The 18,186-nt window shown below is 39.8% G+C and overlaps 1 protein-coding gene across 3 annotated transcripts in view; it reads left to right on the forward strand.

The window, feature by feature from the left end:
- Nucleotides 1-10,323: 10,323 nt before the first annotated feature.
- The window catches only part of EGF (epidermal growth factor), a 53,824-nt gene continuing 45,961 nt past the window's right edge, over nt 10,324-18,186 (forward strand). For all 3 annotated transcript variants that reach the window (XM_039710663.1, XM_039710664.1, XM_039710665.1), the window contains exon 1: nt 10,324-10,931. In XM_039710663.1, coding sequence (XP_039566597.1) covers nt 10,805-10,931 — 127 coding nt within the window. In that variant the 5' untranslated portion in view covers nt 10,324-10,804. The remainder of the gene's footprint in view (nt 10,932-18,186) is intronic.

The raw sequence follows: 18,186 nt of genomic DNA on the forward strand, positions 1-18,186 counted from the left end.
AGGAAAGGAACTCTCTAGAATGGTGGAGGCATATTTTCATACACAAAAGTGCTGTTTATTTGTTCCTTGCTTGAGCATTTTTTACTCTTTGACAGAGGAGCAGACATTCCCTTTGGATAGAGTAATCAGCAGCAAAAACAAGGAAAGAAACATTTTTCACAAGCCAGAAAAAGAATAGTCTTTGTTCTGGTCAGGAAAAATGATTGAATAGACATTGTATCCAGTAGCTATATGAAATATTTCTTTCAAACTGTAATAGGAATTCATGAGGAGAGGTAAGTAATAAAGTCCCTTGTTCATTGATAGAAAAGCGACATTTTCTTGTGCTTTTGATAATGACTTAACACTAGAGAATGCCTGAATGTGTACTGGCAGAGACAAGAGTTTGGCTGGTCACAAGGTGATTAAGTTTTTGGTTTCTCACTACTGAAGATTCAGATATTTAGAAATGAAATCTGAATCAAATGATATGAGAGAAAAAATGGTGATTCTTAAAGCTCATTGACCTGCATAAGGAAGAATGATCCTGAAAATTCTTTTGAGGGCTGATCCGCCAGAAGTTGTGCCAAAAAATGGAATAATGTTAAACAATTGCTCTTTTAAAAATAAAAGGCTGGAAAAGCCCAGAATCAGTGGATGAACATTTAGAAAGGTGCTCAGTACAAGCAGAACACAGAAATTATAGTTTTGTGTCTGGAACAAGAAAAAAAGATTTTTTTTATTGTAACTGTCTATGTGCAAGTCTACCTTGAAGTTGACCACTAAATGGGCAGCTAGTCCAACACAGGTTCTAAAATAACAAAAAGGCTGTGGTGGTGGGGAATCCATGAGAAGCAAGGGAGATTCCTACAGAAAACACACAAGTAAGATTGAATGAAGAGTAAAAACACACTGCTGAGCAATATGCACTACCCTGAGTGGAAGGACCTCGTCCTCCAATTGTTTGGCTTGGACTGAGAGGAGAAAGAATAGTAACAATTCACCAGTTCCAGTAATGATTCAGGAAAGATCTTCAGTAGAGTTTAGAGAAATGTAACCTGGGGGATAAAAACTATTATAGTACGTGATTTTTTCACTATATTTTATATCAATTCAGAAGCTGAGGCAGCTGGTTTGGAACAAGACTTGTGGATAGGGAAAACCTAGGTTGAAGGACAGAAAAAGAAAGGAAAGGAGCTGCAAGATTGACACCTTTATCATGAGTGGAATGTAACAGAACTGTAAAAATTAGATGGGCCACAAGTTAAGTGGGAAAAGCTAGGCCAGTGTTTGATAACAGCTGGCGGCTAGAAGGATAGTTGAAATGGACTTGGACAGTGCTGCCTGAATGATTTTCAGTCTCACTGTGTAGAATACTGAAACTTAAGAGAGAAATAAGCTATGTAGGTGATGTATGGATCTGTTACACTCAAAACATACCTTGCATATCTTTCTGATCCTTCCCAGTTATAGCTCTGGGCAGAATGAATTGACAAAACTTTAACTATAGGAAGCCCATTACAGTACAAATAACTTCTGATTCATCAAAAGGGCAGGGGGACAGGCCTGGAGGAAGTTGAAATCAAATGTCACCACCTAAAAATATAGCTGAAATGATGAGATTTCTTCCTCTGATGAATGTTTGGAGTAAATCCCACAAAAGGCCATGTTCTTTGTGAACTGTATGATGCCAGGCTTGTGTGGGCTGGGGAGAAAACAGGAATAGGTTCTGAAAAGATGCTCTAAATGATTTGTTGGCAACATCCTGGGAACTGACATTTGACAATGTTTCTGAGCCCACAGCCATTTCAGCAAATGCCAGTGGTGCAAGATTTAGGGAGGTGGTGCTCCAGTTACAGTGAGATGAATACTGTCCCACGTTGTTTCAGGCAGTGTTCAGACACCAAGAATAAGCAGGCATAAATAGCAGGAGTGTCTGGTGAGAGGTTGGGATGTGTGAGAGGTTCAGAATATGCTTCTGCATCTTGGTAACTTCAGCAATGTGTCAGGTAGAGGGAAAGCCTCTTGCAGTATTGATAAATGAGTAATAGAGAAAATGTTCCTTATTAATGTATTTTGAACCTATCCCAAAAAATGTTATACCAAAAAAGTCTCTGAGGCTGTTTATTGAGGGGACCACAGATGACTGAGATGTTGGGTCAAGGAGCCCATGGAAGTGCAACTGAACGGTCTCCTTTTGTCACTGTACGAACCTGGTATGGATAAATGATCACTGCTGCTGCAGACAAATGAAAATTCTCCATGATTTTTTGAATTCGCCTTACTAGCCATCAGCAACCTCTGCTCTGCCCAGCACATTGATGCAAGAGAGCTTTTTTTGTTTATATGCAGGTTTTTCATAGCAATTCCACCATCCTCAAAGTTCAGCAGTTTATGAGAAACAGTGCTTCCAGCTGCCATTAAGTTGCCACTCACAGAATTTAGCACATCCACTGTGTGAGTAATGATGCTGCAGAAAGGAAAAGTGACTGCCGCTCACAAAGTAGCACACCGAGTCCTTCTTTGGTGTAGGCTGAATTTGAGTTGTGGAAATGCTGCTTCTCAGTAAGTCTGCAGTCCAGCTGGGCACAGAAAGCTGTTTGGAGTCCAGCACTCCGGAGTATTATTTCAAGCCCTAAGAACATTGCCTGAGCACTGACTGCCAAGAACTTTGCTGCATCAAAACGACTTTACCTATTCAGCTACTAAATAGGTACTACGTTACTTCTGTGAAAAGTTTAGTTGGTTAGTGAGGAGGAGAAATCCTGGCAGTTTTGGAGGTAAGTTTTTATGGTAAATCTGTCTATGTTAAGCACATGAAGCTAAGATATGGCAGTGTTTTCCTCTCTGTACATTAGTTTGCACGACACATTTAATCTGATGAATCCTAGTAAAGCCAGAGAAATGTGAAAGATAAATGTTGTCATTTATTCATTTGGGTGCAGCAGTAGCAAGAGTTCTCAATAGCCAAGTATCAGTACAGGCAAACCACTGAGCATTAAATGCTTATAAGACTTCCCTCTCTTGAAGGGTTCTGCACTTAATAGATTGTTCTCCATCTTATTATAAAACCATTAGTAGTAGCTGCATGCTTGATCCATGGAACACTGTGCCTTGAATAATCCTTAACTGATAATTTCTGAAGGTGTTATTTCTTTATTGATGCATGTGAAGAGATGCCTGTTTTTGACAGTAGAGGAGAAGGAATACTGATGCCAATTGCTAGTGTTTGCTGGTGGAAACTCCTGTAGACTTTGGATTGGGAAAAGAAATGACCATGTTGTACTCTCATAAAATGGCACCTTGCTGTTTGGGACGGGTGTGCGAGAGCATGACATGAAAACCATATCCTGGGGCCTTAATCAGCCTGTCCTCTTTTTTGCTGCTATGCTTGTTACTATTTTCTAATATATTAGAGATATTTTCCAATTTTTTTCTTATTTCGCAGTGTCAGGCCTAATTTAAACTATACATGGTTTAAAAAAAGATACTTAAATGGGCCCTGAAAAGCATATGATAGTGATATTCTCTTACCAAAGAACCTAATCGCTTTTGATTTCTGAGGGATAAAACAGAAATGTACTTCTTTAAGCTGTGTTGATGGTTAAGGTAAGAACCTGTCATTTTCATAAGGTAGGCCAGGTCCAGTGTTTTTTATGTAATTGGTAGGAATTTGGTATCAGTGAGCTCAGGATCAGTTTCTCCTTCATGACTGAAAACAAAGAGCTGTCACTCTGGGAATTTCGTCCTGGAATGTGAAGGTAAGTCTGTGATCCAGCAACATTTGAGGAGAGTCACTGCCCTTAATCTGTACATTTTGCAGCTGTGAGTGGCTGTGAGCATTGTAATGTAATGTAAGCAAGAATGAGTGTCTTTGGCTTCTGTGCCAACACACATAAGGTAGGCACTTCTATAAGTCTCTCTCTCTCAATACATAGATCGCAACAGAATTTTAGTGTTTGCCCCAGACATTTTGGTGTAATTGGGTTTCTTCTGACACGTCCTGCCCTGCCTGCCAGCCCAGCTCTAAATAAGGCAGCCAAATGCAAACACACAAATGGAGAAGTCTCTTCACCATTGGGAACGCAGACTCCCAGAATAGATTTCCTGTGCCCCTCTCCCCTTACTGGAGTCTTATTTCATTTTGGAAAACTGGGCACCTATGGCTAATTTGCAGTGCACTGCCCAAGAGGTACAGGATCTTCTCCGTGCACATTGCTGAGGAGAATTTGCGTGGGGGCTCCTTTTTAGTCTTTTCCTAATGCTCACTTGTAATACTATACAAAACAGCCTTGAAATACTCTATTTTTTAATAAAGATGCTGTAATAGGTTGGGTTGCATCTTATAGATGGTGATGGTGATCTTGGGTTAGATAATGTATTCATTATTATAGCAATTTTAGTTTGGTAGCTTGTGAAGTGACTTGAGAGTGTGGAGCATTTTTTATAAAGTGTATGGGGCAGTGGCCCTCAAAAATGCTCTAATAGCACTAATAGGAATTTTGTTATAATAAACCTAGCTTGCACTTTGAAAAAGATAAGTTTCTATAATACAATGCAATGATTTTTGGTGTAAAAGCACTACAAACATTAACATACCTCCTTTGAAGGAAATGTATTTTTACTGTGCTTTTCCATACAGAAATAAACGTGTATTGCATTCTGAGAATAACAAGTTATATTTAGAAGTTTTCAGTGCTTTCCAACATCCCTGTACCTCTGATACAATGAATGTACAAATCCAAATTAATTTTCTCTTTTACCTTGTATTTTATGCCTAGTTTGTTCTCTCTATATGATTTTAGCAGGAATAAATGAACAACTAATTTGCAATTTTGAGTGCAACAGGCAAGAGTCTTAGTGTACTTTATAACACTGTTAAATTAAATAACCTTTCTTCATGTAAAAGGAAGCATTGGGCCATTTCCACAGTGTACCAGGATCACTCAGGAAGCCTGGGGCAGGGATGTAGGTGAAATGAAGGAACCTCTTAATATGCTGGGCATATGGTTACAGCACATATCCACATCTCCATGCATCCATAGGCATTTTATTTTGCAAAGCCTGACTGTGACTGATGCCACTGCTGTTTTCCTAGCCTGATGTAAGGCAAAGACTACGCCAGCCAACACATGCTGGCAAGTGGAGAGGAGGAGAGGAGGTAGCTGTAGCTTCCAGGAATCTCTTCATTCACCCTTCAGCTAGACAGACATTGCTTGTTGTGTGCAGCCAAGGAGACACTCTGTGAGAATGGGTGTGAATGCTAGTGAGAACTTTGCCCTCTGTTTGTTTGTTGCTTACACAATCATTTTATGCTGCTCTATTGCAAAGTTATTTCCCCCATCCTTAATGCTTAGCACAGTTCTTAATTCTTTCCTGGTCAGTCCCTGAGACCAAGCCTTTGCTAGGTCATTTCAATTTCTTCAAATTTACTGTAGAAATAATACAATTTCTGACTCCTGTAGGCAGTCTCGGGGGATTCCTGTGGTGCAGTAATGTTTTACAGGACTCCAGAGGGAAAATGACAACTGCAAAGTATGGTTTCTCCCCTTCCTGAAATCACCACTGTCAGTTGAATCTGACCTGAAGCCTCCATATTCACACTCCAACCAGCAATATGGAATCTGTTCAAGGCTTTGAAGTACAGAACCATTATCTGAAAGCTAAATATAATGTGGGTTATTGCTTGTGCTTAATGCCCCAGCCTTTTTCCCCATTGCTCTTCTCTCCTTGTCCCTGTTTAGATGGAGAGCTGGCAGCTGTGGCCTCAAGCAGGGTGTGTTTGGTAGCTGCAGCATTTGGATGCCAAGTCCTGGGATATCACGCTCACGGAGGCATTTGGGTCTGTGATAGGCTCTGGCACTGCTCTGCCTGCAGCTGTGAGGCTCCCTGAGGTGCTCTCAGGTCAAGCTGCCTCCTGCATGGCAGAGCCCTTGCTGACCACTCTGTGCCAACTTCTTCCCAACTTGGTATAAGAAATCCACTCTGGGCACTGTGGGTAGGGTCTGACCCCCATTTATTATTTTGCTTTTGTTCTATATTGCACCTGTAAAATTGTCTCACAGAAGAAGTGCCATTATATCAAAAACTTGTACTTCTAAGTGCAAGTTTACTTTCAGCAGGCTCTGAGCAAATACTTCAGGAGATGCTCAATGCTCAAATATCTACTAATCAGGAAAAGGTTTCTTCCAGAGATCTCTTGAATCTATTCTGTGAATTGTAGGAAAATTTAACATTCCCAGCAGCCAGAAGTGTATTTTACTATACCTACTCTTGGTTGCCCACCAATTCACCAGAAAATCCCTCTGACACCAGCTGCAAGGGCATTTGTAGGAAAATAATGAACTTCCACAAAGAGGATGTGGCTTGCAACATGCTCAGGATGTCATTGCCTCCTTCAGAGAGTTTGAGTATGGCAGCAACTTTGAGCATCCTGCAACCTGCTTGCAGGAGCTCAGTGCTGGGCACTGGCAAGGACTCAATTCTCTCTTGAATTTCAATTCAAGACTGGAAGTGTTTTCAATCCAAGACACTTCCAGTCTTGGATTCACCTCAGGTGCTTTTGCTGGGGAAAGCTGACTATAACAATGCCTGTTTCTACTCCTATTTGTTGTCCATCTTGTTTGATTCTGTCTTTAAGGCGTGCTAGAGAGATGTAAGTTTATGGAGATGTGGGTTTGTGTAAATGTGCCACACTGCTGCTATAGATGCACCAGGTGAAATGGAGTTAATTGGACAAAGTGAACAGGATTGGTAAGTGCCGTGATTCTGTTCCACATAGTCAGCATGGCAACTATGAAACAAAACTATAAAATGTTCCCTGCTCTTTATTCTCTGTGGTCATAAGAAGAATAAATCATCTGAAAAGGTCTGTAATGAGGTGGAAAAAGTTGACGAAAAAAAGTAAATTTAATTGTTGACCTCCACAGGCCAGAACTTACGGGATGAAAAAAGTAAAAGTAGCAATATCTGTGGTAGATGGACTTCAAATAAGAGCCTATGGACTGACAGATAAATTCCTAATTTCTTACTGGTATCAGAGTAAATGGTGAGTGCTCAGGAACTCTAAAAATTAATGAAATTAGATTTCAACCAGTGCCTTTGTTCTGAGATCTGCTAGAGCAGCTGTTCTAGTATGTGTACTAGGGAAACAGAGCTATCCTTGGGATAGAAAGAGCAAAACACAGAGAGGATACATTTTTTAACTCTGATAGTGAACTAATGCCATACCTGTTACTAAGATCCTTTGTGAAATGCTCTCACATAGCAAGCTGCATAGATCTTATTCATGGCAAAAAATGACTTGCTTTATCTTCAGTTTTGTTTCCACCTCAGAGCCAACTGGCTGTTTCAACGTGCTATTTTAACTGCCCCTTCTTGTCTGTTAACATAGAGGCCTGAAGTAGTCATCTAACATTGATAAATGTCATTAGTCAGTAATGTGCTATGTGGCTTCCCCAGAATGTTTCACTCTTGTTCTGGCTGTTGGGATAGAAGAGAAAGCACATTTAACTTTCTTTCTGGGTTTTTCTGTGGATTCCAGTGTGGTCTAGCTGATGAAACAAGCATTTACTGTATAGCAGCTGGTGAAAGGTGCCTGTTAAAATGTTCAGTGTAAAACTGCTTTGAAAAAGATACTATTGCCTATAGTTAACAGTATGCTTTAAACACAGATTATTTAAACTTTTTCTTTTGCTTAAAATCAGTTTGAGTAGGAAAAAATGCAACCATAGCAGAAAAATTATGGTACTCAAACTTCCAAAAAAATCCAGTGGATATTTGTCATTATGACCTATTTGCTGTTAGGTCATAAATGTCTTGAGTCAGCAAGTAAAATTCAACTAAATTCTTCACATTTGATGAACTGGGATTATTTTAAGATCATTGGGACTGATTCTGCAGTGACCCCTGCAAATTGGACTGTAGAGCTAATTTGGTCTAATTTATCATATGAGTGCCAGACTAATGTAGATTGCTGTACTTAATACCTGAAGGTGAGCACAAAAATTTGCTTTTTAGAAACTTATTTGAACAACTTCTGAAATGCTTAATGACTTCAGGTGTGAAGGAATTATTGTGAGCAGTATGCTGAACCAACTGGTGAAAAACAATATGTTTTAAAAGTGTAAAAGCCTGATGGATTTAATACTTTATTGAGCACTTTCTGGTTTGTTGTAGGGGGAGGTGATTGGTTCTATGCACTTCCAAATGGATAGTTACCTTCTTTGGACTAGATCACATCATATCATACTGTGGGTTTCGTAACTAGTTCTGGTCCAAGTTAAATTTGGGGTTTAAGGGTAAAAAAAAAATTATTTCACTATTAAGATTTTTTTTTCTTCCACTTTTTAAGCCATTCCTTTACTTCTAGGATAGTAAAATTAACAATTTTATTAACTGGTCTCTACCTGGCTAAAGTAAAGGGTTCTCTTCCTTCAAAAAATGTTGTGGGGGTATTGGCATGCCAGACAGTTCTATATTTATATTTAATTTAGAAGGAAAAAAAAATTCTGGGACGTGCTGTGTTTTGTGTAAAGGCAAATGTAGAAATGGAGCAGTGGGGGAAGATTGAGGGAGATGTTCAGAAAAGACGTGTGTAAATGAGAGATGGAAAGAATGTGAGACAGAAATTGTTTCTGAGTTTTAAAAGGAAAGGGAGAGCTTATTCACTTTGTCTCCTTCAATAAGTTTGTCTGAGTCTGCCCTGGAAGAGGTCAGGGATGTGCTGGGATGGCCACCCTCAGGGTCTGGCAAACATTCTGCTGGTGGCTGCTCACAAAGAGGTGACACATTCCTTTTAAACTGTCAGGGTTGCTTGCTCCCAGCTTGAACAGTGAAGAAAATTGTGTGAGGAGGAACTGATGACTGCAGAATTAGTAAAAGAGGTTCATGTGGAACATACCACAGTTCCTGAGCAGGATCCTGTAATCCTAGATGGGATGGCATTATACTGTGCTTTCACATTGTTTGCCCTTTTGTATTCCCAGGGACTATTTGGAGAAGCAAATGCTCTTTGGCATGAGTCTGGCCCTGCATAATTTACATTACTGTTATTGTATTTTATAGCATAGCATGTGGGATAAAGACTGGGTTCTGAACAGAGTGTATGGAAATGTGGCTGCCATTTGTCAGTCTGGATTTAATTGCAGGGGCTGTAGCAGTGAAGGTTGAGAGACCAGAATGTGCCTGCACAGAGACAGAAACATCAAGAAACTGTTACTTTCAGTGGAGAGTGGCCCAATTCATAATCAGGTTTTAATCCTGCTTTCTGACACTACATCTGGAGTCCTAATGATTCAGAAAAATTTGGGGAGAGGAGAGGAGAGGAGAGACAGAACTTGTACAGTAGTAGGTACCTTCTGATGCTGCTGCTGTATCCAGCTGTTGTGTGAGTATTCATTCCAACACAACATTCCAGAAACAAATTTTGAAAATTAAAGGAAAGAAAAAAGTGGCAGAACCAGATTGCCTCACAGTAGTTAGCTCAACACAGCCTGGCACAGGCAACCATTTAAACACATGCTTAAATCTCAGCACTTTCAAAATTCAGTAAATCTCAGAAGCACAAAGTTATGCTTTTGCTTTAGAGCTTTGCTGGTCTAGGCTGATGGAGTGGGAAAAGGAGGTATTCTCAATACTGAAGAATTATGAGCATCTGGAATTTGTCTAGTTTTTATACCTCAGTGGAACAGGTGTAAAAGAGCATTACACCCCAACAGCAGCCTTGTGCAGCATCAGTGTCCATGTAAATGACTGCAACTTCTGTGGGTGATACAGGCTGAGAACACATTACCCCAGTCTCTGACACCAGCTATTCTTCTGGAAATGCATAAGGGCCAAATTCAGACCTGAGAGAGAGTTTCAAATTAAAAATTACAAACACATACCCTGGATCAGAACTTGACCTTAAGCTGATTTGGATTTCCAGTAAAAATACATCAGAGAAACCAGAGAGATTTTTTCTCCTGATTTTTGCATGAAATGTTTTGATGACAAAATTAATTTCTGGTGGTAAAACACATGGTGCTATTAAGAGGAATGCAACCAATTGAAAATGAACATGAAAAAATTGAATAAATTTGCCTACAATCTCTGTGGAAAAAATCTAAGCTGGCAAGCTGCAGGTACTTCTCAAGCAGGAGGCGTTGCTTTTCTAAAGAGACTGTATTTATTATGGGTGGCTGGATATCTGCATGCTGGCTCAGTTCCCTGTAGTAAGGAACTGACCACATTACTATGTGCAAACACAGGGCTCACTCAAGTGGTACTAAAAAGAGAAGAGGTGGGGCAAGCAGAGCTTTAAAAAGAAAAGAGGAGTCCATCCAAGTCGGGATGTAAAAAACAACTGCGTTTCGGAGAAGGACGGTACCTGGAGATTTTGCTCCCTGCGCTCCATTGAAAGCTGTGCTGAAGAGCTTTCTGAATTCTCTGCTTTAAAGATTTAAACAGCAGCTTTGTTGCAAGGAAATTTGAAGTGATCCTTGGCTTTTAAGCTGTGTTAAATTTGTGGCAAGAGTGTCAGGCATTTCATACTTGGCTTCCAAAAGAGAAAAAAAAGAAACGAAAGAGCAAGAGAAAAAAAGCCCTGATGTGTGTGGGGAAGAAATCTCCCAGGAATTTCTTCAAGGTTGTAGTCAGACACAGTAAGGTCTAAAGTGACAAGAAAAGCAAGGCAAAGATAAAACTTGAAATTGTGATAAGATGTCAGAGTCTAAAGTGACAGATTGCAGAAAACTTTTGGGATTACACATGCTCATCTTGTCCTGGATATGACTGAATACAAGCTAGTTTTTCTCTAGTGACAGCTCAAAAACCCCTCAAGATTATGTTTCTCTTCCTTGTTGTGTTTTTGCCAGTGGCTTTTAAAATTGGTTTTGTCAGCCTCTCAGCTCTGCAGCACTGGAACTGTCCTAATGGATACAGATTAAATCCTGAAAACTCTGCTTGTGTAGGTAAGTTGCTGAACATTCCCAGATAAAAAAACTGCATTTATGCTCTCTTAATTTAGCTTTATAATTTTTGAAAGGTTTTTTTACAGATTGCTTGTGTGTTGTACTGGCAGAACTGATAAATCAGCTTCTCAATATCTGTTGCATTTCAAAATGAACAGAACTCCTTTTTTTTCTTTCAGAAATCAGCACTTATCTGTTGGTTTAACTATCAGAAAGCAGAATAAGTTTTCATATGATCATTAAGAGATACGAACTGTTCTCCAGTTACCCAAAGTCCTTGTTATAGCTTTAGTGTCTCCACAGTTTCAGTACATGAGCATGCATGTATTCATGCTTCAATATGTAAATTTTGAGTACAGGTGTATTTTTATGTTTCTGTATACATATATGAAGAGTGTTTTAATTATTATGTATTAGTATGCATTTAGATGTGTGCTAGATAACTTTAAAACCTATTTTTAATGGTTATTATTACATATAAGTGTATGTGCTCATGCTAATAATGTATCTCATACAATACATGAATAACAGGTGTGCTTAATACTGCGGTAGGGAGGTCTGGGAGAAATGTGCAACACTAACATTCCTGTAATCACCTCCAGTGATTTTGTGCACATAAAATGCAGATTCCTATTTTTTACAAAGTGTAAGACAAAGGATGACAGGACCCTTCTCCCTCCCCTTCTACTGTGAGGTCAAATTTTTTCAAGAAATCCAGAGCCAATGAAGTTGTGAGGTTTGCAGCTGGGAGATGAGGAAATGCTCTGAAAGGATTCAAGCAGCTCCTCATACTTGGAGTTAATGCTTTTGCCTTGGATTCCTTGGGCTTCAGAGGCTCTGACTCAGTTCTTGTCATGATTCTAGTGATGCAGTAACGGGTGCTTCCTCTGTGCTTTCTGCCAAGAAACACCATCTCCTAAGCACAAAATAGAAGCCTGCATGTTAAATGATGTCAAATTGAGGGGGGAGGAGCTGGGCTTTCTTGTATACAAATTGTGAACCTGACTGAAGGTTTATCTGACAGCCAAACACACCTAGAGTGCTCCTACCCTGATGCTTCAGTTCAAACGACAAGCACACTTCTGAAATTAATCTCCATGTTGCCACCTCATACTATGTTTGCTTCATGTTGAAAAGCACTCTCAAAGTGCACAGACTGGGCTTCCTTTAGGCAAACTAAAACCAGAGGGTGTCCCTATAGGGATCCTCTCCCCTCTTTGCTGTTGGTTGCCATTTGGTCCATGGGGCCAGCCTAGGCCTGGTTCTATGCAAGTTCAGGCTGAAATACATGCAGTGGGTGTGCCATATCCTTAGAGGCTGTTGCTGTTTACACAGCCTTTCCTATGGATCCGTTTGCTAGCACGTACTTAGCTTCCAAGAGCTCTTTAGGATGTCCATTAGTTACGGCTTCTGCATTACTGGGTTTCCCAATTAAGAGCTCATATATAATGGGAGAATCCTACTGAGATGAAGGGAATTGCTTGGCTGTTGTTAAATGAGGCAGAAACCCACTCTAAATATTAATATGCAAAAGGCTGCAAAGGCTTTTCTTTTTCTCAGTGGACATATTTTGCGCATTGATGCATACTGCTCTTCCATTAACGAAGACATAACCAGCACTGCATAAAGTATTTTCTGTTGAAAATTACCTGCTGTATGAATGAAGAACTAGATAAAGCACTGAAACAGATTGGCAAGTAGCTCAGCAAACTCTCCAAGAAATAACAGCAGAAGAAATCTCCTGCATAAGAGTTGATATTACTGTGACATACTCTGAGCAATTCCATATGACACAGAGTAAGTGAAAAATGAGAAGCATTACAGTAATTTTTCAATTACAGGCCACTGGATTACAGGAGATTAAGCAAAGGTGAAATTTTGACATGAAATGTAAGACTGCAGGATGCTTTGGTGTAAGGGATTTCCCTTCCTCTTTCCTCTGTGTCCTGGGCTCACAAGTGATGTTCTGAGCAGAAGACCGGATGTGTGATATTCTAGTTCAGTAATTCTAGTTCAGTAATTAAGTGAGGCAGAGGGTGCAGTGGAAGCAAGTGGCAGGAAGCTGGAGGCAGGCTTTGAAGGTAATACTGGAGATAAAAGTGGTGAGTGGGAGATGTGATTCATACCACTGAACTGTGAACAATGACAGCAAGCTGAGTGGTGGCTTGGCCACCATTCTTGGCGAGCTGTAATAGATACACCAATTGCAAAATGTTCTTAATCATCTGAGGCTGTGGTGGCAACCTGCCAGCCATAAGGATTCCCCTGAATTGAGAAGGTGTCTGCTCTTTGTTAGTGAGCTGTTACAAGTGATACTTGCCAGAATGTGTGTAGGCTTTTCTAGATCCGTTTTCCACACTGTGGTTTAAGATGAAGGTCTAGGTCATCTTCTTACATTTGCTAAATAGTTTACTCCTTAATTAGTTCCTTTTATTTCTATGGATATTCAAAGATCACAGCCCTCCTCATTCTGTGGAAGTATAATGAAATTTAACCCTAAATGTCTCACATAATTTTATACAGTTATTTTAAGAGAGATTATTTGAATCCTGACTTGTTATGACAAGAGAGAAGGGGCCTTTCTGAGGTGCTGTTAGTCCCAAAACAGCAAGGCTTATAGGAAAGAAAGCATGGGAGAAGAGATCACAAGGTCAGGCAAAGCTTGACTGATGAATGAATGCATCAATATATTGACAAGTTATGGCAGAATTGGAAGCACTTTTGCATTTTTTGATAGGCCATCTTGAGTTAATAACTTATTTATGATGCTGTGAGAACTGCGGATCAGTCACCTTTAGTAACTCATGTTTTGTAGACCCCAGTGGAAACATAGAACCTTCTACCTCTGAAAAAAAATAGTCTGACCTACAAAGGAGCTATTATTGCTACAAAGGAAAAAAAAACATGTGCATGGTTGGTCCCAGGAGAGCTTTGATTTGTAACATATTTGACAACGTAAGCATAACACGGAGTACCAGAGGATAGGCCTGTGCCTGCTGGAATCAGTTTCCTGTGCCCTCCTGAAACACCACGTTAACAACAGTATTTTTTATTCTCTCATGGTGCACAGATGCTTAGATCCTCAAGACTGAAAAAGTTTTCCATGTTTGTCTGAAGAAGGCCATTATCAGTTTTATAGTAGATATTAATGTCTGTTAGTCTTGGGCTACCCTAAGTATACATATGATCTTCTGGATACTGCAAGACTGGAAGTGTACTTTGGTTTCAGGGCTGACATGAAATACTGTGTAAGTTTGAAAAATGAAGAAAGATAATAACTTTTAAGATACCCAACAGTATTGTAAAAAAGTCTTGGAAGAAGGCAAGACAAAAGCCATATTATTGAGGTTTTGCCTAATCATAGGTTGTTAAACTCAGCACATCTCTACCAAACCCTGACATTAACTGCTGAGCCCTTGTCACTTCTACAGGGCCAACATGCTGCTCATTCCTACAGTGCTACAGCCTGCAATTGAAGGTGACAACTGCAGCTATCTAGGTCAGCTCTTTTGGTCACATGCTTCCTTCTGTGTGTCCAACTTTACACTTTTCTATCTTCCTGTTCACCTCTCTCCTACCACAGAGATGAAGAACGTAAAGTTATTAGTCTTTGTTTTACATCTTTAAATTCCCCTTAATGAACTAAATCCTGTCTTCACTTTACTCCATACTTCTGAAGACATGCTGTTAAAACTTCTTGTGTGTATTCTGAGAAATATGAAATGCCAAAACCTTTTTAACTCTCCTTTCTTTCTCTGCAAGCATCTCACGAGGAGCAGTAAGAGCCAAAGAAATGGGCAACTGTTCCCTACCCCTGTCATGACAGGGATAAACCTGATAAGATGCCTGTGCTTCTCTCTGTATTTCAGAAGGGCTGCAGTTGGAGGTGTGTTTTTCCTTGTTTTCAGTAGCTCTCTTCCAGCTAGCTCACTTCTTATTATACCGACTTGGGGAAAGGAGCTTGTAAATGTTTTTACCAAATAGTAGTCAGGCATTCTTGAGCATGGGTCTGAACCACAGACCAATTCATGAGAAGATTCACATTCTGATGGATCCAGCTGAATGTGGAGAAATACTATCTTCAGCTGTAAAAACTTGGATCAAAATAGGAAAGAGGCAAATATGTTACAAGAGAAGACAGAAATGGCATCACCCATCACATGATGCCTAATACTAAAGAGGGCTAAGGGGCAGACTCCCAAGCCAGTGACTAATATTAAAAAACTCATTGTTTTGCCCAGTGTAAAATAGCAGTTACTAATTTTGTATTCTGTTCTAAAAAAAAACCTGATTACTTTTTAGTACCCAATTTGAAATCTGATTTTAATGGGAGCTGGATGATGGTATTTGATGATGTCTCATGGCCTCCATCTTTGAAAGGCAAGCCAGTAATGATATGTTGGAAGTTGCAGGATCCAGGAAGTAGAGGTCTATTTTATAGCTACTAATTTACACATAGACTTTATTTCACATAGAATGTATTTCAAAGGTAGAATTTTTTTTTCCATTCTAGTGAGCAAACACTAGATCAGAGTTCAGAAAGGGAAAAAAAAAAAAGATGCTGTTGTTCCTGGGGATCTTTTTTGCCTTTTCTCTACAAGATGTCTGCAACTGTTTTCTAAACTGTATTTCAATTTTAAATTTGATTTGATTTTATACTTGATAAATCATATGTTCTCACTTGGTCCCATATTTGTGACATGATCACCTCTGGGTTGGAAGACACCAGGAGTTGCAATGCCCTCATTGTGTACATATTGTATTTTTTACCATCGTACGTGAGCATTTCATAGCCTCTACTCTCTCAAAAATTGTGAGTGATCAGGTTCTATTTTAATTCTCATTTAAAACTGTTGATACAACATACTGAACTGTGCATCATCTGTTTCATTTTGACCTGCTGGTATCTGGAGTGTATTTTTTCATTTCCATCTTCTGTTCTTTGAGCTGGATGTTTTAAACACAATAGATAAAAGTGATGGGCTGCTTTCTTTGTCACCCAGATGAATTTTCATATTCGGCCTTGTTGAAATGATTATGGTGGTGGTGGTTGGATACAGCTGATTGAATTAATCACAAGTCCAACTCACCAGGAGCTAGATTTGCATGGGGTTATTTGAGTGTATGTATCTGCACATATACTTTGTGTATATAATGTATGTATTTGGGGCCATAATGAAATTCAAGTTCTGGCTCACTGTGGTTTCTCTGTGTCCCTGCCAGGCATACTAATGCTTCAACCTTCTGCAACCAGAGCCTTTCTCAGGACTCTCAATAAAGTAGTATATTTGTATGCAAAGTCTTTGAGAGCTGCCAACATCGTGATGACATGATTCATCGTTTTTGCTGATTCTCAAGGCATGTTTTGCATAAAGAAGTCTTTGAGAACTAAGCAGAACCTCATTCTTCCTTTCAGAGCTGGCTGTCAGGGCATTGCAGACAGCTTTTGTGTTCACTAAGCCGATTTCTTTCACAGGGTAAAGTTCCCACTGGGGGATGTGGTTGCCAGGACACGTAAAACAGCTTCAACAGGATGCAACTCCATGCTTTCCTTTGGCACTAAAAGTGCAGATGAAGGCACTGCTAGTTACACCTGATGGATGGTTTTGTGATTGAGTTCTCCTAAACCTCAAAAACCAGCTTTTTTCTTGTTTATTTTGTTTTGAGGTTGGTGGTTTGATTGGTTGATTGGTTTTGAGTTTTTTGGTTGGATTTTTTTTTTTTACTTTAAACAAAGAAGAGAGGGTGTTAAGCATAGGATCCTCTTCCATTGTTAAAGCCATAAATGCTGAACGTTCACAGTGCTGTGGCCTGCTTCACAATAACACTGTGTCTCTTGGCTCTTCCTATTTACCACTGGAAGGGCACTGTCCAGTGGCTGAGCTGCCTGTGGCCCTGTGCCCCTGCTATTTATTGGGCAGCTCTCCTTCCATGAGAGCCCTTCCTCAGCTGGAGCCACAGCTTGCTTTTCAGTATGTGTGGGATTTGCTTTTACTGTGTGAATTTTGGTGGTGATGAAAATGGACAGGGTGATAACCCTGAAATCTTCTCTTCAAGTACATTTACTGAGGAAAGAGTGTAAATTCCTGTAGTAAATTCTGATCAATCAGTGTTCTCATTCTTAGCTTTGTATACTGATATAAATCTGGAAAATCCCCCCTGGAAATAAAAGGTCGCTGTCCTTTTACCTTGGCCTGTTGCTCAGTAACCTGTGTTTGGTAAAGCATGTCTTCCCAGTCTGACCCTGCCTTTAGAATATTCACTGCCTTCAGGGTTTTCCCTGGTAACTTGTTCCCTTGGTGATTCCCCCTTCCTGTTAAAATGTGAATTTAATGTCTGAATTTGAATTCCCTGGCTTTAGTTCTCAGCTATCAATGCTTGTTAAGTTGTTCCTGAAAAAGATTATGGTGTCTTTTAGAAAATCTGCTACATTTTCCTTGTGAAGGTATTAATTTGTGGTGCTTAATCTTGCTTCCAAGCTTCTTTCTGATAATTTAAGTATTCTGAGCTCTTGAATTTCTCACAGAAAGGCACTTTTCTTTATCTTTAAATCAGGCTTTCTATCCTTGTTGTATACATTTTCTAATTTTTCACGATCCCTTAACAACCTTTATTTGAGAAATACAAGCAGCATGCCAATATATGCCATGGCAGTCTGACCACTGCCATACAGAAAAGCATTTTTTTCCTCACAGTCATTAATATCTCCTGTGTTTGCATTGTGATTTGAATTTTCTTGCCCAGTAACAAGCTAAGAGATCAGCTCTCTGTCCAGTATGAAATCCTTCTCAGAGAAAGCAATCTTTCAGATCCAATCTATAGGCCAGGCCCATTTTTTTTACTCTTAGTTAATGTGCTCTTTATTGTGATGGAATAATAGGTCATCAGTGCTTCACATTGCTCAGTCAAAAAACCTCTCTCTTTAGCAATCCTATATCTACACGGTTGCCTTTTCCACCCATAACCGTGATTTCCACAGAGAAATAACTTCAGGTTCATTTAGCAAGCTATTACTGTCACAAAAGTGTATTGACAAACATAAACTACATTATCAACACATTCTCATACCTGCTGTGGTGCTGGTGGCTGGATCAGGTCAAGTGCCCAGCTTAGTCAGCCAGTTACTTGATTTAATAACCAGTGAATCAGGGAGAGAGTGGCAAACAGTGTTCATGTCAGACAGCATGGACAACCAGCTGGACAAGGAGCTGAGGTCATCAAAGCCCTCTCCCCATGGTTATCAAAGAGCCCTTTA

Source organism: Passer montanus, unplaced genomic scaffold (assembly GCF_014805655.1).
Source record: "Passer montanus isolate IOZ18808 unplaced genomic scaffold, ASM1480565v1 scaffold23, whole genome shotgun sequence".
NCBI lineage: Eukaryota > Metazoa > Chordata > Aves > Passeriformes > Passeridae > Passer > Passer montanus.